Source organism: Cygnus olor, chromosome 8 (assembly GCF_009769625.2).
Source record: "Cygnus olor isolate bCygOlo1 chromosome 8, bCygOlo1.pri.v2, whole genome shotgun sequence".
Classification (NCBI taxonomy): Eukaryota; Metazoa; Chordata; class Aves; order Anseriformes; family Anatidae; genus Cygnus; species Cygnus olor.
The window spans coordinates 22,280,733-22,301,845 of record NC_049176.1 but is presented as its reverse complement, the minus strand read 5'-3'; the positions used below and the strand labels follow the sequence as shown (position 1 = coordinate 22,301,845).

The window sequence follows — 21,113 nt, the reverse complement described above, 5'->3', positions numbered from 1 at the left end:
TCTCCCTGCAAAACCTGCTTAGAAAGGGCTGCGGAAAGGAATAAATAGCTCACTGCTGTGGCTCCCCCAGGGTGGCCTTCTCCATTTCGGGTTATCGCAGGCGTGCTGGTGGGTAAGCCTGTTTCTTCTCCAGCTGCAGTGTTTTTAATCTCGCTCTCTACACAAAAAGGTGGGCTTCTTTCCCAAGAGGTGTCCGAGCACACCCAAAGAACTCAGTACAAGCAGCAGCCTGCTGGGCGCCTTTTACCCACAAGCATTTGATGAAATTAATGACACAAAACTAAGTATAAAGGCTAAGACAAATAGAACTGGCAACAACTTGAACCTTTGGCCTGTCCTTTGAAAGTCTCTGGCAAGTCTCAAATCTTCTTGATCTGCTCACTAAAGGGATGACTGTCCCACAATTATTTTCCAAGCATTTGTTGGCAAGTTGGAGGAGGAAAAAGTCATTTCGCTGAAGCTGTTAGTACAAAAGCTCAGCTCCAGCCAGGGCCCTGGACTCCACTTCAAATTATAATATTTTAAGTACCTGAAAATAAATATTTTGTCAGCTGCTGAGAATTAAGAAGTAGCTTCGACCTTTCAGAGAGGGGAACCCTGCGGAGAGCGGCGAGCCTCAGAGAGTTAGCTGCAAAACAAGCTCTGCCCGAGCCATCCGACCTGCCTGGCGCACACATCCTCCCCGCCGCCACGCTCCCGGCTGCCCTGTGAGCACCTACAGCCCTGGGGGGCACGACGGGCTCTGCTGCACCCCAGCCTTCCCAGCTGGGCAGGGTGCTGGTGGGAGACCCTAGAATAATGCTTTATGGATGCTAGGGGCGAAAGGAGCATCCCCAAGACAGCAACCGTGCAGTGGCGGGGCTGCCGACAGGGCTGCCAGCCCACTCCCGCGGTGCTCATCGCTGCTATTGTTCCGGGCTGTCCGAGGAATTTCATCCACTTGTACGGGGATTAAAAATGCCTGCTGTTGTTTTCTAAATGGGACACTTGCTCCGATGGCGGCCAGGCACCTGGGTGGATGTGCCGCCCGGCTCTCGGCCGCCGGAGCGACAACGAACGTTGTTTGTGCTCCGGCACCCGCACAAAGCAGGAGATCTCCGGTTTTGCAGCAGAGCTCAAAGAGTTAAATCCGCCTCCCTTCCCCCCAATCTTTCTGCCTTTGGCCTTTAGATCAGCCCTGGTTGCCAATGAGGACTCATCGAAACACCACGAGGCTGGGCCTGTCAGGAAGGAAACCAGCGCGTCCAGAGTTTTGTTGTTCTAAAGACTTTTTTTTAAATTTTATTTTACTGCTCAGGAAGGAAGCCAGAGCCTGTGCTTCAACTCCAAGAATGTCGATTACTCATCCTTCCCTGCATTATTTCTTTTATCTCTCACTTTTATCTACCTTACTCCAAATTTTTTCCCCCTTTTCTTTCTCTGCTGTTCCTAGCCACTGTTTTCAGCAGTTCATCCAAGTTCCACCACCGAAAAATAAAACTTGGTGACTGTTTCTTCAGAACAAATGGCGATGCTACTGTTTATTAAGCAGGCCCCCATCCCTCCCCCAGCCCCTCCAGCCAGCTGTGTCAGCCCTGGTGCAGCACTGCGGGTACCAGGGCTCTAGCGGCCGCCCGGGACCTGAGCCCCTCGGAGACGTGGATGCAACTGCCCTCAGCTGTGCTGCAGGAACGGTGTAAGCCCTGCTTTAGAGCTGTGCCACGAGAAAGGACTCTGCTTGTCCAAGGTCAACAGAGCCCACAGCACAACACGAGCTGTGCTCGGGGCTTTGCCCAGGCAGCCCTTCCCTCTTCCTGCTCCGCGAGCTGGGAGGAGCAGGCGTGCTGCTTTGTGCCGACCAATGTGCCCTTCACCTCCGTTATCCCAACGGCAGTCAAGCTGAAAATGTGCAGCAAACATGAAATAACCAACGTCTGAAGAACTCGCAGCACATTTCCTTAGCATGGGTCACCTGGATGCCAGCGAGCCACCTGAGTACACAGCGGAGGGGCCATCAGCGAGCGGTGTCTAACTGCCTCTCCTCTCGGGGCCCTTTCTGCAAAACCCATCACACCACGCCGGGATTTCCTCTGCCTCTTTGCCCAGGTGCAGCTAACAACCCAGACACAACAGGCAACATCCAGGACAGCAGGGTCCCGGCTGGGTTTCATTGACACCGTAACCCCCCAGGGCACCCCTGCTCACCGGGGGCGGGCGCGTGGACTCAGGAGGCTTGGATCCTCACAGTGTTCCCAAAGAGACGACCTGATGGGAAGTATTTCCCCAGCTGAAGGCCCCTTCTTCCTTGAAATGTGCTCCAAACCCAGGGCCTGATCCATGCACAGCTTCCCCAGACGGCAGCAACATCTGAGACACATTCAAGTGAGACAAGTTCAAGTTCTCTCTCCCCAGCTCTGCCTTCCTCTAACATGATCTCCCTCTGTTTCCACAGTCAACGCGTTGTTTTCATTTTAAGAGGGAAAATAATGAGACGGTGGGAACATTACTTCTGGCTAATGGAGACGGAGATCTGCAGACTTTCACTGCTGAGTTTTTCCAATATATCCCCGTCCTGATCCAAATAGCATCACACTTATTTCAGTCCTGGGCACAAAACATTGGCCAAATTGGGACAGAAATAACTTGTAGCCCCTTTCTACTTCACACTCTCTCAAAGATCTCTGCAGAGCTTGCTGACGTTTGACTTCTGGTCTGCAGACTCCCTGCCTCCCCCAGCACTTAAATCTCCAGGCTCCCTCCACACAGCCACCCCCGAACACGTTGGCCCCGATGCTCAGCCTCTTCCACCCTGGTCCCATTCCAGTGCCCCAGTGGTCAAACTGGGGAGGCAGAAGAGAAGTGAGGGAGGGAAAACCTCTCTGTAACATATCTCATGTTGGAAACAAGGCTAGAGGAGAAGGCTGAGCTGCGATCTGGTACCAAGCCTTCTCGCATGCCAGCGCAGCTGTCAGTGCAGGCTCTCTATGATGAAGGATTGCTATCCTATGCCCCCTTACAGAGAGGGATGCTACAGGACAGACAGTTGCACATACTAAATGGCTTTGCAAGTTGGTTCATAAAGGGAAACAACACCAGAATCAGATGAAAAGGTTGAGACGTATTTAATTTAAAATAACTTCATTAGAAACAAGGTGATTTGTACCGAAAATCCCGACAGAAAGACATGGGCCCATTAGGGCAGTCCCCTGAGCTGCACTTTTTGCTCTACCTACAAACCCCACTGCACTTTGGCGAGGCTGCCGCACGCAGCCTTCATCCCACAGCTCACTGCTGACTGCCCCCCGACACTTTTGGGGGGCACAGCATCCGCAGAAGGACGTGTCCCACCGCCTGGCCCCCGCTCCACACAGCCGTATCACATGTTTGCAGAGCACAGGCAGGTCTGCAGGACTGTACCAGAACAAAGCCAATGTATAAAAGCCCTTGTGTCTTTCCAAATTAAAACCTGGACTTTGTTACTCTGTCTAGAGCCAGTTACCAAGAATCTGTGCTACTGCAGGAAAACAAGGACACGGCTTCCAGTTCTTCCTCTTACGGGTATCCAGAGACACGCAGTGCCTTCCTTTTCCCACTGCAGAGCAGCCGTGTACCAGGAGCCCGGTACTGACGAGAAAAAGTACAAAACACGGTCTTGTCCCGAAACGCTGATGAGAAAGCAGCTCCCATCTGCTACCAAACAAGGATGGTTTCAAAACAACTCTGATTAGAGACAATGTGAGGAAAAGCACCATGGAAGTGTCCCGGACCTGAGCTCAAGGAACATTTGCACTGTCGCCGGGACTCCTTCCCCACCTTATCGGCATTTAAGACAATAAATCTTTCTTTTCCCAGATTTGCTTTCTCCCCTCTTCTGCTGCTTAGGGACCGCTGTAATTCAAGATGCCAGCAAGTAGTTGAAGGAGAAAGTAATGCTGATGGCTAAGGGGAGCCTGGCTTATCACAGCCACCATCAATGTTTTCAAAATAAAAGACAAAGAACAAGATGACAGACACAGATAGCACCGAACCCCACAGCCCGTGTTCACTCAGAGCTCCCAGTGACTCCAGGGATGAGTCCCAAAGATGCTTCATGTATGTAATCCCGTGCCAAATCGGTGGGACAAATAGGGCACTGGACTACACATGGTGGTTCTTGACTCCCAGAAGAAAAAGCAAGCAAGGCCACATCAGCCACCGTGTGCCAGGGAACACGCACCCAGTCCTGGCTAGCATTCTGCAAGGTTTGGCCAAAAAATATCCTAAAGGCAGTGGGAAATTAGCGGCACTAAAACGGAAAGAAAACCGAATTCAGGCCAGGGAATTTGCCCAGAATGTCTGCAACCTGCGAGTTTGCATGCGCGCCGGTCGGTGCAAACACAGCAATCACGCAGGCCAGCAGAGCAAAACAGGCAAACAGAGAGGGTGCATAAAGGGGAGAAAGGCATGCACGCAGGTTGGACACGCAGGGTACAAACAGACGTGCCCTTCTACAAAGGACGCTGCTCAGGAATTCGATACCACATTACAGAAGACAATTTCCCAGTTAGAAATTCATCATTCCCAAGGAATTCCGATTGCTTTGCATAGCCAAAAAATGTCCTCAGAAGTCCCCAAATCTGCTATTCTCTCCTGAAGGACAGGGGTGGAAAATTCATAGGCTATCAAGCAAACTGACATGATCAAGGACCACCATTGACATGAGCTGCCGGGTGGAAATTGTCACAATTCACTGGCAGCGGCTGCTTTTCTTGGAATACAGCATTAGCAGAAAACAACTTTGCCCCCGCTATGAATTTGCATTAGAAATCCATAATAAAAATAAAGCCTAATATTATACAAATGGGTACAGTTCTCTATAGTGCTCCTGATGCAGATTAAGGTTAGGCAGATTTTAGATGACAGTTATTTACCTCAGTCTACACCATGTATGCACAAATGGAATTTATTTTATAGCTGCAGATATTAAGCAGAGGAAGAGATGAGAGGAAATCTTAGAGTCTCACGTAAAATATAATTACGTCTGTTTTCTGCTCCTTGGAAGGCAAACAAAGAGGGGAAAATGAATCTGCTGCTAGCATTTAATGGGACTTGTCTAAACGGTATCAAACAAATAACAACCGCCAACAATTCACAGAAACCCTCACGCCTGTATTTTCCAGGGGGGAATTCTGGAAACTCTACGACCACGTTGGCTCCAACTGCTTCAGCCCCACGGAGCAGCGCTGGGCCCGGGCAACCTGCAAGCCTGGGAACGTCTCTTTCCTTTGGGACCTTCGGATTATTAAAGAAGGAGAAAAGAAATCACGAGGCATCATTGCTTGCTGTCTCCCTCCTTCCTGCAAGGCATGCCCACTCCTCCATGCCTCTCCCAAGCTGCAGTCCTCGCAGATCAACCAGGAAACTGTCGCTAACTCTTGAATTTTGCAAGTTAGCAAGTGAAATAATAAAACAATGTTTTAACTGTCGGAGATCCTGGCTCTCAAAGTGCACTTTGGTCATTTCCTTTAATAACTGTAGTTTAGTGGTAATGATTTATAATAGTTCATAATATTCTACTGACTGTACTATATTAATAATACTAATACTTTGCCCTTGCGCAGTGCCTTCTGTCAAAAGCTATGGGGCAGCTTATGCCAGCCCCACGCTGCAGAGGGGCAGCCGTACCCCCCAGCCTGCCCAGCTCTGCATTTGGGGTCCCAGCCCAGCACAAAGCCCACCCCCATTACTCCACTGGGACTTGGTGGCAGCAGCTGGGTCTGATCAGTGGGGCTGGAGGCGTGATGTGACGAAATCCTTCTCGAGAAGCAGGGTTTGGCTGGTGTTTTGGGGCTGTGCTTTTGATGGGATGGACAAGTGGCTGAATTAACTGGGTGAGATGCGGGGTTTGCCCTGCAAGTGCTCCCATGAGTGGTCAGACACATGGAGAAGAAGAGGGACGACACGTATTTCCTGCACGTGTGCCCACCTCTGCAGGAGGAAGTGGATAAATAGGACATTTACAGTTTGCTCAGCCTTTCTGCTCCAGAGTTGCAAAGACACCAAATAACAGGAATGGCCCCAGGAACTGCTGGCATCCCCAAGCCAACAGGAAAGCCAGCCAGGTGGTGGTGGCTGTGTGGGGACACATTTTGGAGGAGAAAACAGACTGAGCCCTTCCTCAAAACAATGCTCCATCCCTCTGCTGAGAGCCGGGTGCAGGCAGGGAGGGGGCTGCAGCAGCACAGCCACCCACATGGGTGGGAGGGCACGGCCAGGCGGCGGTGGCATGTCCCCCCATGGTCATTAGGTATTCCGAGTGTGCCGGAGAGCCCCACGTAGCAGAGAGAGAAATATAAACTGAAGACGGGCAGAGGCGAGCCATGCCAGATGGCCCCGCAGCCGGCAGGGGCTGCTCCCACCCAGCCCGTCCCCACTTTTACTGTTCAAACATTTCTTTATCCCAATAAGACAATTAAGGCGAGCAGCATGGAAAGGAGTCTCGGCAACAGTTTGCAGGGGGAGCGGGAAGGCTGTCGCCAGAGAAGCAGAAAAAAGAAGGGATGGACGGGCTCCGAGCTCTATCCAGGCTCCACGAGGACAGCGTGCCAGCCGTGCCATGGGGAACATGCGATGGGGACCCTCGTCCTGTCCCTCCCTGCTGCTCCTCCACCCAGCAAGGCAGAAAGCAAACGTTCCACTTGATTTATTTCATTATTTCGTAAGCAATTTTAAGTTTGCAATTTCCCGTGGTCGCGGCTGATTATTCTTAGCAGCAAAGCGTCACTCCACGTTAGACCCCAAATTTTACCTGCCTCGGATGTGGTGAAGTGCTTCAGGAAGGGTGGCAGCGTTACACGGGGTGCGTGCGTGCATGCGTGTGTGTGTGTGTGTGTCAGGGCGCTGTGCCCAGGCAGCCCCGGTCTGATGCCCGCGGTGCTGCGGATTTTGGGAATTCAAGTTGTGGTCATTGCAGCCCCAGTGTCCATCACCTGAAGCACAATTTACATTTTCGCAGCACTTGATCAATAACAAAACCGTTGTTTCCAAAGCTGAACTACCTCCATGCTGGAGATGGGCTTTGAAACCCTAAACTGGAACAAGGAGCTCACTGATATGGCACACAGCTTCACCTGCAGGGAAGCAACTGGCTACAGGACAAAGTGACCACATGCAAAGAACCAAGGATAAATATTATTATCAAAAAGAAATAGTAGAACCAATGTTAATAAACCCCACACACAGCAGTCCCAAGAGCACAGTGAGGACCACAGGGTGCCCACCAGCAGGCCAGGAGCTGGGTGGGAGCTACCAGCACCAGCAGGGAAACCAAGGCTGAAGAAGCCGGGCTGTGACACGAGGCTGGAAGCTGAGCCAGGACAAACAGCTGGCAGGTCCTTGGCACACCAGGCTGAGCTCCACAGCAAGTCACAGACAACACATGATGAGGATCAAGGAGAAGACAGCAACAGGAAGCCATCTCTTGTGGAACCACAAGGGCTGGAGCAAGGAAGCCTCAGAGAGGTGGCTGAGACATCGGCTGGGATGAGGTCCAGCTCTTTGCCCAGAGATCCTGGTCCTGGCATGGACTTGTGCCCATCACTGTGTGGGGAAGTGACACCATGGTGACTGGGTACAGAAGGCCACTGGGACAGATTTTATTGGAAGCAAAGAATAAAAACAAGGGCCTTTTTTTTTTCCAGATTTTAAAATGGGTCTATAGATCTCTTTTGCAGAAAGGAACACGCCATTTATTTCCACTCCTTCTAGGAATCTCAACTATTGTATGCTTATTAAAGGAAACCCATAAAACACGTCGCCCAGTGTCTTTAACACACACTTTACAAGAAGCCCCCAGCCTCCAACAAGTGGCATTACGTTTCTCAGCAAGGCCCCGCCGAAGGGCCCCATCCAGCACGCCTTACATCTGCCCTCCCTGGAAAGGCTCCGCTGTCATACACGCTCGCTGGCCACATCGCCCCGGACGTCCTCAGTGCCTGCGCTTCGCAGCAAGGGACACCGTGTCCAAGAACAACAATTTCAGCCCGATTTGCCATGAGGCACCCACAGCAGCCGTCCCCCTTCGTGAGCAGTGGCACAGACCCCAGCACTGGCCCAGCACCCCTGGGGAGCACCCCCCTGCCACCGATCTCCATTCACCCAGAGACTGAGCAATCGCCTCCATACAAACAGATCTCATGGGGCCAGGTGCTAACAGTGGTTACACCAGCACAAATCCCAAATAATTTTACTGAATTGAGCAAATTTTCTACGTTGGCAGAGGTAGGATGAGACTTGACTCCCTTGATGCCCAGGACTGAATAGCACAACTTCTGAATGCTGCCCAGGACGAAAATGCCTGACTGGGTTCTCATTGTGTTGCAAAGTACCTTGAGTGTGAAGTTATTTTTCAAGAATATTAAAACAGTCCAATAAATTCCTTTAAAAAAAAAATTCAGAAAATCACTCTTTAAGTTACGGGGTAAAACAAACATTTTAATGAGCTGTTCAAAAAGGGTTCTTGTGCAGTGGCACAGAAGACTCTGCAGTGCAATTACAGTGATTCATCTTCCACATAACACGAACCCTTTCAGGAATCTGAAAAAGACAACTAAACAGCTGGGCTCTGCACATCTGGAGAGCACTCCTTAGACACACGAAGGTGCTGCTGATCGAAGAAAATTTCTCAATTTTTGCCAGCTCTTGTAGAAGACTTATTGCGTTTTGCCTTGAAGCTACAATCACCTACCTGCAGCAGCTTCTCCATCAGGAGCAAAAGCACGCAGCTTTGACACAGGGGCATAGCAAACAGGCACACCCGGAATGCCCGAAACTTCTCAGGAGCCAAAAAACAGAGACAACAACCCTCCCCGAAGCACACATTTGTACAGAAACTCCAAAAACATGTATGTAAGTGTCAATACAAAACGGGATAGCGATTAGATCTGCAGAGCGCAGCCTCTTGAATTCCTCTTTGCGGAAGTTTTTCTTTTCTAATGGTGAGCATAAAAGATCATTAGGATCCACTAAAAAGCCCAGCTGCTCACTCGCTCGGCCTCTGGCAAACACTCCCATCCACGCGTATGCACACGCCAGATAAACCTGCGGTGCTAATGGAGCTAAGTTTCCATGGTGCAGCATCTATATATGATGGGAATATGATACAGAGCCAACAGACATGTTTAGTGTAAACTGTCCCGGTAGTTACGCAAGAATTTTAATGTCAGTGAAACATCAGGGACGTCGCCTGTGCTCTGCTCCACCGTGCAGCCGAGCGTCTTAAAGAAACGCGGCGATACGGGGAAGGAAAAGCAGACCAAACCACCTTCCACCTCTGGCCGAGTTGTCAAAGCTGGGTGAAGTTGTCGTTGTTCCTCCTCCCCTCCCGGCGAGCCCCTGCGGCAGCGCGGTGCCAGGTGCCTGCGCCCAGCCCCGGGGACGCGGCACCGTGCTCGGTGCTGGCAAGGACATGGCACCTTGGTCCACAGCTGCACGCCGTGCCGCCTAATTCATTTAACAGATTTACTTCTCCAAACGGGGTGTCTGACAGGGGGTTGCCAGCAAGATACACGGCAGCTGATGCGCTCAAAATTCATTTAGCGAGCGGACCCGCTCCTCAGCCGCTATCTCCCGGAGTATTTTTTGAGCAAGGTCCCTTCCCACAGCCAGGTTGTATTGGAAAGGGAAAGGGCACGGACGAAAAATGTCCCCAAGCCTCGAGACCTCACCCGCCTCCCCCCACCAAAATAATTATGCTAACGGTTACGCACACGCACCCGTCCACACACGCTGCCACCTACGGCTGCGGATCCACGGCCCCACGAGGACGGCCAGGAGGTGCTGAGCAGTGCAAGGAGCTAGTGGCACAAAAAGTGCCACGGCCAGGGGTGGATCGGGAGCAGGGGGAGACGGAAGAGATCACGTCTGTGGTGCAAGGAACACACGGCTTCTGCCTTGAGTGGGAATCGCCCTACCCTCGCAAACGCTGACATAAAAGACACACTTGCAGCATATTTCAAAACCAAAGAGCGATGGATTTACAAGGCAGGTTGATTTTATGATGACTTTTATTGAAAAGGTACGCTGGGTTTAGGCAGATGCCTTTTAGCGCCGGTAAGTTAGCACAGCGCCTAATTCAAGGAGACAGCCTGAGGAAGCAGCGCCGACAGGGGAGAGAGAGCCACAATGTCTCTATTACTCTCCTCGGCATCATAAACGGGAGAGGAAAAATCACGTCTGAAACGGAGAGGAAGAAGCGGCGCAGCAGATTTTCATCGCAAAAAAAAAAATTATATAGTAATAATAATAACGACGGCAATAACAAAATTGTTTTCTGGGAAGAAAATTCAACAGAACAAAGGAGCCCACGTTAAAAGCAAACCCCTGGCTCCTTGGGTTTAGAGGCAAACTAACCATAACTTAGCGCTCTTCTTTGGGGTATGACACTCCATTTCCCTCTGAGCAGCCCCCGGAGGGGTCAGCACCCTGCTCAGCACCCCTGGAAGCCATTGGGGAGGACAGTGCCCCTCCATGCTGCCACACCGGCAGGGAAAGGCGACAGGGGAGAGGGGAGCAACAGCCGTGGACGTGTGGGCTGCTTTGCCTCAGCCCAGCTGCCCGCCCGTGAAAGGACGCCTTGCCTTTCAGCAGCTTCCAAAGGGGGGAAGCAGGCAGGGAAAGCACACGGCATATTTTGGGAAACGGCTCACTGAGCCGTGGGAGCAGGTTGGGGTTTGTGTCTTGGAGAGGGTGCTCGGTGGCTAGAAATATTCTCGAGTTAACCAGCGTCCAAACCTGAGGCACAAATGCTGACGGTGATGCATTTGCTACAAGAAGGGTGGGTGTGAAGACAAGGTCGGGATAAGACACCTGAAGAAGCAGGGCGTACACACTTGCTACAAGATCTGGGAAAGTCTGTGGCTACCCGCTCCAGCTGTCCCCCTGTTCACACACATGCATGTACAGCATCTGTATCCCTGCACTGGGGCACAGACATCTGCACGTAAAGTCAGGTCAACGTTGTCCCCAGCTGCGTGCTGGAAGACAAGTTCCCTTCCAGAGCACTTCCCCTTAAGACCTGTCGTTGTCCATTTATAAGACACGAGGGCAACACTGCGTGGTTTAGCCCGGCAGGGAGGAAAGGCTGTCTGTCCTCTGCTTTCCGCACGAGCCGCAGCACTGCAGGACAGCCACCTGTCGAGTATGCCAACGAGGCACGACTAGAGAAAAACCAACAAGTCAACGGAGGTACTTACATCTGTCACTTCGGTCCTCAGGACTGGACGAGGTCTCCCGGTCAGAAATGAGGCCAGAAACCGCAAAGATCTTCTTCCCCGTGTCATCGACCTTGAGCGAGCCGGGGGAGCTGGAGGGGAGCTGGGTGCCAAACTCGTACTCCTTGCCGTCAGCGTCCGAGAAGCGCAGGTGGGGCGAGTCGGTGTCATGGCAGTTCTTGAGGCGCTTGGCCGGCGTGAAGGCCGACTGGTAGCTCTCCCGGTCCTCGGTAGACGCGAAGGGGCGGAAAGCCCCGACCCCGCTGTGGTTCAGCATGCTGATCGGGGTGCAGTCCAGGTTGGGGGGCGCGAACTGGGGGTGGAGGTGAAGCAAGGACGGGGGAAAGTCACGGTTTGCGAACGCTCCCGGCACCCCGCCTTGCCGGTGGTACATGGAGGCAAAAGTGTAGGAGCCGTTGGTAAAGGGAATGTGCACGTCCTTGTCTGCTGACACGGGGACCCCAAAAGGCCTCGGCTGCTGGCACGGAATGGAAGCGTCACGGCTGGCTTCGGCGGTGGAGGCGAGCACCATCAGCGCCGGGGAGGCCAGCGGGTTGGGGAGGTAGGGTGAGTTCTCCATCTTGAACGCTGCCCGGTGTAAGTCCATCGGAGTCTCTTTCCTCAGCAGGATCGCAGGCGGAACAGTCTTCCCTGGAAGGAAAGCAAAGCGAGGCCTGGGGATGGAGCAGGGAAACCTAGTGGAGCATCATCACCCTCCGAACGCTGCAAGGAAAGAGGAAAGAAAAGAAAAAAATGACTGGTTAGGTTTCTGCACTCGTCTCCCTGGGAAGCTCCAGCAGCAGGGTGGCCGCTTGTGTTACAACCAAGCGGCCAGAGACGCGCTGCTCTTCTCATTCAAGAAAATCAATAGACAACTTCACACACTGGTGGGATCAGCTCTGGCCCTCCAGGTTAAAGGCTGTCATCCAGTGCAGACGGATGAAAGGCAAACCAAAGAGAGGAACACTCGGATTTAATAACCCCCTAATAAACAAGGTTCGGTCTAAAATTAAGATAGTAGCTCCAAACTAAAATTGGCATTTGATAATGGCAAAAGAGGCATGTAAATGTAATTGCAATCAGCTTAATGCCCACGCACACACACAACCCTAATTTGCTTGTGCATGTGTGCAACCAGCACAAAAATACCTATTGTACAGTTACCCAAAAAAGCCACCAGATGTATCTGTCATACTGCACACGATGCCTAAGACACACATAGCAGCTGTATATTTTCTCTCATTCTTGCTGTATATATCTGTAGATAACGCTGGCACCCACAGCACTTGACACAATCCCATAGACCGCGGGGATGTACGAACGGGGCTGTGTGGATGCGTGTGTGCAATACATCATCACAAACACACGCACACACTCTCCCTTTTAGCAAAAGGAGAAGAGACTTCACCAATAAAACGCCTGGCGTCTCTGACAATATTTAAAATCATAATGGGTGCTTCTGCCATCTGATCTCTGCAAACGTCTGCCTTTCGGGTCGGGGACAAGAGAGAATGGATCAGTAATTTTAGTTCCTAATGCACTCACTCTTAAGTAGATTTGTAAACTGCCCTGGATGTGCCATTAACATTTAGAGGAAAATGTTAACAAAATTTCTGACTTGCATCTTGCTGAGCCTCCTAGGCTGGCTACAGCCCACCAGCCAGCCACCACCCCCTCCCAGAGCAAAAGGAGGAAAAGCCGCTCCTTTCTGCATCTCTCTGAGTTCGCTTGGGCTTTTTGCTTTGTTATTTTCTCCCCCAATCAATCTAGTGTCTTTTCTTTCAAGTTTCCGCTGCCTGCCATTCAGGCCCCACAGCCCAGCTTAAAATACAAGGACTATAACTTTGAAACAATATACTAGCCGCTGGAGCTCAAAGGGCCAGAAAAATCATATAATAATAAAAAGCTGTTACAAATTGTGCCTCTTAAATCCAGAGGGTCAAACATCTCAAATAAAACTTACTGAAAGAGTGTCTCCCTAATGGAGTGCCTTTTGTACTCCATGAATGAGGGAGCCTAGGTTAACAAAGTGTATGAAATCCAGCCGGTGGCTTTAATGCAGTGCAGTGATAACATTTCCTCTCCCCCATCCTGTACCCAGACACTCCAGCGACTGTTATTAATTGCAAAGATGAGTGGGCATCATCTCTCTGCTTCCTCATTTGGCACCCCTCCTTACAGACAGCGTTGCTAAATTACCAGATTAAGTATCTCACACTAACGGATCTGCTCCCTTCCAAATTTTAAATAACTTTCCTGTCCAATTCTTGAGCATGGGGGAGAGGGATTGTGGCCGATGCCAAGGGCATCCAGCTCAGTGCTGCAGTCCTGGTGCGCCGGCTCTGCTGCTTTACGCAAGGCTGCTCAGAAACTGGTGGCCAGGAAACTGCATCCCCTGGCAAATTTGGCATTGTTGGGGGCTTACGCAACCATGGAAATATATATATATATATGCACATAATCCTATATTTAAAGGCATGCTTTCAAACAAACCACACCACTCTCAGAAATAAACAATCATTAACGTGGAAGTGAAACCGAGCAATCACGAAAAATATGGATTTCCAGGAAAAAAAAAAAACAGCCACCTCTGCCTCCTTTTCTATTTTTACTTGTGCTGTCACCCCATTACGTTAAATGTATTTCAGAAATTAGCAATCTGGCCGCAACACTTGACACTTCTGTAGGATACTGTGAATCACTACGGCCGTTTATTCGTTTGCAAACTTCATTACACAGGGAATAAATCAACACATTATAATATCTCACCCAGCCAAATTTCACTTTTTTTCTACTCCCACTTCCTTTTTCGTTCTCTCTTGCCCTCCTTCCCGCTCAGCGCCTCCCCCCACCCCAGCAACATGTACAGATTAGGCTGCGGCGGACCAGTCATTATGAAAATCTGTCGTTAATACACTCCCAATGTCAAAATGTCATAGGTTTAAATACAGAACCCCAAATAAGAAAACTAACTGACCTTCTTAATTAAAAAAATATGGATTGCAGGATAATCAGCTGGACAGAACATTTGGGTGACGGGAAGGCAGCGGGCACAGGCGAAGTAAGTAACTGCTACTTTTCTGCCTCTATGCTGATTTTTTTTAATTTAGCACCTCGCGCAAATCCAGATTAAAATAACTCCAGCTATTGATCCGAGCAGTGGAATTGACATTAATTTTAGTTCACTTCTCACTTTGCAAAGGGATCAATAGGAAGTAATAACAGCTGACATCCCCGCTGAAAGGAGGAGAAAAGACGGGCTAGAGACAGAAATCGAAAAGCAACCAAATAAATCAGCAGCTACTTTTCCACGGCATCAGACAAACTCCAAACAGATTGCAAAAAGTCTTTGTTGAATTAACTAAACAAGAAGCAGAGGGAGGGGGGGTGAAGATCAATCTATGAAGCTATATAAACTGTCCACCAAGTCTCAAGGTTAGACGCACAGACTGAAAACATACTCTTTTTAAAAAAAAAATATTATTTTTAATGCTACCTATCTGCATAGTTATTGGTTTCTAAAGCTACCCTGTTTAAGGTGTAGACAAATTACCTGTGTAAATGTGTATGTTACTAATAACAAGGCTAAACGTGCCACAACCAAGACAAATCGAATCAACAGCCTTAGCTCTGAACCATAAAAAAAAAAAATCTCTCACCAAGAACAAGTTGTAATCAGTTATCTCTGGCTCAGTTTTAGTTCCTCTGTGCATGAAGATTGTAACGCTGCTCTGAATTAGTTCAGAGGAAAGTCTGATAAAAGTAGGAGAAACCATGACAGGCGGATTTAGCAGGCATCACACACACCCAGCGAGTGAGGAAAACAGGAGTGAGCCCTGGTGGGGAGCACAAAACCCACTTGCTAATCAGCCTGCGGAGAAACACACACATATGCAAGCACATGCACGCCGCGTACACAGCCACCGGATCTGCAAATCTTTTACTAAAACGTTACTCGGAGTTCCTATTACTAAATCACTTCTCTGCTATCGATTAAAATAAATAAAGCACACCACTCTGGTTTCTACAACAGGTTGCATTTTTGTGGTCTCTCAACCATTTCCAAATGCCAGAGATTAAAATAATGGGGCAAATTAACATTTTTCTACCTCCAGAAACAAAGTTTTCTTAGGGAAAAAAACAATTTAATTAACAACCTATGGTGAAAAAAAAAAAAAAAGGTTAAAACAAAAGGAAACCCAGGAAAATTGATGATGCATGTAAATTAGGAAAGACCCAGAAAAAAATCACAATATCCATTTACATTAAAAAGTTTTTCCCCATAAATGTCAAGTAGGAATTTAGAAATATGCTCTGCGTAGAAAAGCCAAAGATTATAAAACAAAATAATGCCAGCTGTTTGGGGATTTAAGTGCTCAAATGGATTATATATTTGAACCAAACTGGATTTCCTTATAATAAATAAAACAAATGCAAGCCCGAAAGCCAACAAAGGAGAGCTCTCATCACTGGATTAAGATACAAAGGAAAAACAGTTAATTTTTTCCAACGCGTGAAATATGCCAACTGCAGCCGCGCACACGGGCAGCTGCGGTGAAAACCGGTTTAGGGGGAAAAGACGAAAAAAAGGAGAACGGGGAGCGGGGGAGCCGGCGGCCGGGGCGGGCAGCCCGGGTCCCGGTCCCGGTCCCGGTCCCGGTCCCGGTCCCGGCTCCGGTGGGCACCGTGGCCCGGCCCCTGCTCCCCAGCCGGTGCTGCCCGCCGGTTTTGTTTTGCTGCAAACTTCTAAAAAAAAAAAAATAGAAAAAAAATAGAAAAAGAAAAACGAAAGAAAGGAAAAAGGAAAAAGGGAAAAAAGAAAAAAAAAACAAAAAACAGCCCCCGGGGGGTGAGGGGGATGCCCCGCGGCGGGCTGCAGGGAGGAAGCGCCTGGGGTTTTGCGAAAGAAAATTAAAAAAAGAAAAAAAAAAAAGGGGGGGGGGGGGACAAAAAAAAGGCACCTACCTACGGCCGTGCCGCCGCCTCGCCCCCCCCGTCCCGCACCCGGCGCGGCGAAACCCGACCGAAAACGGCGCTCGGGCACCGGCACCGGCACCTCCGATCCCCCTCCGAGGGGTGCTGGAGAAAAGCGAATGGAAAAAAAAAAAAAAAAAAAAAAAAAAAAAAGAAAGAAAAAAAAAGCCAAGGGGCCAAGCCCACGTTGCAGCCTCCCGACGCCGCTAAAGCCCCGCGGCTCCGCTCGTCCCCGCCGGTAAATTAAACAGGTGTTTGGTGGCACGGCACGGCTCGGCACGGCTCGGTGGGAGCAGCCCCCGGGTGCCCTTTCTTCTCCCCTTTTCCTTTCTTTTTTTTTTTTTTTCCCCTCCTCACCCAGCGGGTCACAAAGCTCATCAAACGCGAAGATGCCCGGAGTCGTTTGAATTTATTGCAACAATCACTTACCGTCCACGTTTCCTGTGTGGAAGGATAAGCATTGAGCACAACTCTTTGAGTAGACAGTTCCTAATGATTTCATTGTGGTCAACCAGATGGTTTTTATGTATTCGGATCTGAAGGTGAAGATTTTTTTTTTTTTTTTTTTTTTTTTTTCCCGTGCTTCCACCCTATTTACAGACTTCCCTGGGCTAGAGCCGGGGACGTTGGTTAAAAGAAAGACAAACCCCCGCGATTTCTCGATCCGCTGGACGAGCCACAAAGTTTCCTAAAGGACCTAAGCGAAACCCCGCGGAATTTCCTTCACCCCCGAGCTCCGCGACCCCCGCGTGGGAGCGAGTTCGGCTCCTTTCGTTGAATTCCGCCGCCAGCTCTGCGGTAAGGGGAGCAGGGGGGAAAAAAAAAAAAAAAAAAAAAAAAACACGCGTGGGGGGAGCCCCGCGGGGGGTTCCTACCTGCGGGCGGCCGGGGGGCAAGGGATGGATGGATGGATGGATGGATGGAGGGATGGATGGACGGATGGAGGACCCGAGGATGCGCTGCCAACTTCAGCCCCGGCCGAAATTAAGGCTCAGAGGCCGCCTGCGAAGTGCGTGCGAAAATCGGATTCGGTCTTCGGGCGCATTTTGGGGACGGCTTCGAACTAAAGTTCGAACCCGGAGCGCCGCACCGTTGCAAAAATGAAAGCTCCGGAGTCAATAAAATTCCCGGCTGCTCCGGGGGTTTTGAGCGCACGGAAAGCCTGACGGGTTTGCAAATAGTTTTTTTTTTTTTTTTTTTTTTTTTTTTTAGCGCAAAATGTAAAAAAGGTTAGCGCGTTGGGTTTTTTTTTTCTTTTTTTTTCTTTTTTTTTCTTTTTTTTTTTCAAAAAGAGGGAGAGGGAGGGAAAGAAAGAAAGGAAAAGCCCCCGGTGGGTCTGTGCGTGGCACGGGCAGCCGATCTGCTTATTTCCTTTGAAAAAGTTTTTGTTTTGCAGCCGCTGGGAAATGAAATCGTTGCTGCCCAGAGCAACCGCGGAGCGAGCGAGATCCCGGGCTCAGCGAAGGGAAGCGAGGAAACAACTCCCCCGAAAAAAAAAAAAAAAAAAAAAAAGAAAAAAAAAAAAAAGAGTTCAAAATGCAAATATTTCGGAACGAGGGCTCCGTGCCGGGTCCCCCCCCCCCCCCCACTCGCCGTGCGCCGTCTCCAGCCGGGCTGCGGCGGCGTCCCCGGCACCTGATCCCCCTGCTGGCTCCCGGTCCCCCCGGAAAGCACCGGGAAAAGGGGGGGGATCCGGGCAGCTCGGGGCTCGCCGAGGGTGCGGGGGGTGGGGGGGGGGGCCCTTTTATCTGCCTTTCCCCTCGGCATTAGCACGCCGATCCCCACCCAGCCGGCCCTCCCCGCGGCCAGCGCGGCTCCTCGCAGCCGAGCCGCCCGCTCCTCCGCGACCGGGGAGGGGGGAAAAAAAGGGGGGGAAGGGGGGAAGGTTGGGGGCAGCCGGGAGGGGAAGGGGGTGTGCGGTGGGGGAAAGTTGCCCCGCAAAGTTTGCGCGTGGCTGTGGGGAGGGAGGTGGGGGGGTGGGGGGGGGGGTTGGGGGGGAGCCCGGTACTCACGGTGCGGCTGGCGGCGGGCGCTGCGCGGAGCTGGAGGCGGGCGCGGAGCGGGGGGGTCCCGGGCGTGCTGGCCCCGCTGCGCCCCGCGGCTCGCATGTAGCAGGGCGAGAGGCGCCGGGGGTGCGAGGGAAGGAGCGGCGCTGCCTCTCGGTGCCGGCTCTCATCAGTGAATGAGCCCTCCACTCTCGCAGGGGCTCCCGGCTGCGCACACCCGCGCGCACACCCGCGCACACACACGCGCGCACACACACACACACACACACACACGCGCGCACACCACACACACACACACACACACACACACACACACTCTCTCTCGCACACGGAGCCCGGCTCGGCACTGCATACATTAGGGCGCTCGGGCAGTATGGGAAATGCAGTCCAGCACCGGGAGCCCACCCGCAGCCCGGCTGCAGCCCCCCAAGTTGCCCAAATGGGGAGCCAAGGGGGAGGCCGCTGCTTTCCCGGGGTGCCACAGACCCCCCCGGCCCTTCCATGCCGCCCTTGCCCACCCGCTGCTACGTGCTGGCACCCGCTGTATTTTTCCCTCCCAAACTGGAGCGTTCCCCCCGTGGGTCACCCCAGAGCCCTCCAGCCCTGGGACAGGTGACACGGGTGGCCCCGCAGGGTGCTGGCAGGCATGTGGCCTCTCTGTACTCATCCTGGCACCCAAGGGTGCCCAGGGATGGGCGGATGTAACGGCATCCCCAAATTCGCCTTGGGCATCCCCAGCAGAGCCAGACAACAAACGAGGGACTTGACACTAGCGGTGTTTTCCCCGTCGCAGCCCGCGTGCACGGCACGCACATCGCTGTTTTAATGCGTCCTGGATGCAGGCCGCAGCTCTGCACGAGCCCTCCTGCACACACGCTCCACCTCGGCCAGCCCTGGTGTTGTCCGAAGCCAAAGCCGCCCGCTATAAGGGATGGAAGAGCGAGCTTCAGCTGGGGATCAGATGGAAGACCTGCCTTATTGTTTCGTGTGAATACCGAGGACCGGTCCGAGAGACTCATTTATCCCACCCAGGAGGGAACTGTTTTGGCTTTTTCTTCAGCTGCTCAATAATTTCAGGTTGTTCTTAAAAAAACAGAATATGGTGAGCACTTTGGGCTCTTACTTAACTCTGCACCAGCGTTTTCAAAACATGACACTACACACACTGAAAAAAGTCCTCTCCATCAACATCACCAACCACTTGGGCTGCCCTGCGTGTGTGCGTGTGCAAGAGAGAGGGTTTGTGTGCTGATGTCATCCCACGGCTTCGGTGTGAGCAGTGACTCATCACTGAAGTATAGAGGTTGTTTTTGCCCAAAACTCTGCTGGAGCATGAATGCTCCGCCCGTTTAAAGGTGTCCACAGGCGCGGTCAGAACCGCAGCCCTAGGCCTTGCCTTGGGACATGGTACAGCCACAGGGGGCTGCTTCTCCGGTGGGCTGACCCCGATCCATCCTTCCTACGGCACTTCAGGGGCAGGCCTGATGCAGTCAGGCTGCTTGCATGCCTCCGGAATGATAAAGTCTTTGGAAATGGTAGTAAATGTAGCAATAAATAAATAAATAAATAAGGTTTTCTTCTTCTCACATTTAAATTTCAAAATAAATGTGGCATTTTGAGCTCCTCAACTCAGGAAAGCACCCAGGTGAAGGAGCTTTATGCCCTTTCTAAAAGCGCCCATCATAGCTCTGTTCCCTGCTCAGCTGAATTGTGAGTAAACTTCTCTGCGCACAGATTCCACTCACTGCTGACATCTTCCAGTTGCCCCTGCTTACAGCCTGGTTGCTCAAACTAAAGCTACTTCATATACAGAAGTTGTGATATGTTGGTTCGGTCCTTTCTGGCACAGCTTTGGAGACATAGCTGCCACCTAGGCTGCGGCAAAGCCGCGCCCAGACACAATCAGTTGTGCCGATAGGCACTGCACACACTGCCAAGGCACTCATCCTGCAATGTGCTCCACACCAGCAAGACCAAACAGTGCAGGATTTAGGTACATGTTCCATAGGTTGGTACGGATAAGCCACAATTTAAATAACATCAGTGTTTTGACACGTGTCAGGAAAACACATTAAAAGCAGCCCCTATCTCCCTGGGATCCTGGGGAAAACGTTCAGTTTGTGAACATTCGCAGCCCAACTTCACGGTAGCAATTACAGAATTCTGGTTAAGAAAGTGCTTTTATTATAAGGCTGTATTTTCAGTACTTACAACACCGTGAAAAACGATCCCTCAGATTTTAGCTTACTTTTGTTCTTAGCCAAAAAGCAATTTTATTTTATTTTTCACTTTTTCAGTTCCTTAGTATGGAAAAAAGGATTTGAATCCAGAGCTGGTGTCCAATTTACGCTAGCTGAGAACCAAGCCGCATGTTCGGAGGCCTGAAAAAAAAATAATGCAGCTTTATTTAACTTTATGTTACTGCACTGTTACACAGGAACTTAATACACTTTGGATTTAAGAAATAAGTCTGGCATTTAGCTAGTTTCCCTGAGAAATGTCTTCAGAGGAAAATGAAAAGATACACTCAAGTTATTTATATTTGTAATTACCATTAATCTGTATTGCTAATGTGGGTTTGATCCTGCAAATGGATCCATAAACATGGACTCACGCACCGCTATGGAGCTGCGATATGCACAGAGGCCCATAGGAAAAATTTCCACTGAAATACATTCTGCGCTGATAGTTTGGACCCTAAAATAACTTTGAGCATCTGATTTAACCTTGTGCGCATTGTTCATCTCTAAGAGTAATAGGGGACACCTTGATTTCAGGTTTGTCTGCCCTCAATACAAAAACAAAATTTGAGGCTGTTCCGGACCACCGCGGTGCTGCGACTGCTCGCTGCAAATGCTGCTCTAAATGCTGAAGTCGAAATGAAATTAATACATACAAACCTGAA

The 21,113-nt window shown here is 50.7% G+C and overlaps 1 protein-coding gene across 8 annotated transcripts in view; it reads right to left on the bottom strand.

Moving 5' to 3' along the window:
• Nucleotides 1-18,551, bottom strand: part of RNF220 (ring finger protein 220) — a 193,299-nt gene extending 174,748 nt beyond the window's left edge. For 2 of the 8 annotated variants that reach the window (XM_040565947.1, XM_040565948.1), the window contains exons 1-2: nucleotides 17,078-17,341; nucleotides 11,211-11,951 (exon numbers count right to left, since the gene is read on the bottom strand). In XM_040565947.1, the coding sequence (XP_040421881.1) occupies nucleotides 11,211-11,835 (625 nt within the window). In that variant the 5' untranslated portion in view covers nucleotides 11,836-11,951; nucleotides 17,078-17,341. Of the gene's footprint in view, nucleotides 1-11,210; nucleotides 11,952-17,077; nucleotides 17,564-18,214 lie in introns of those variants that run through there. The other 6 variants (XM_040565944.1, XM_040565950.1, XM_040565952.1 and 3 more) reach the window with 6 other exon arrangements.
• Nucleotides 18,552-21,113: the final 2,562 nt, after the last annotated feature.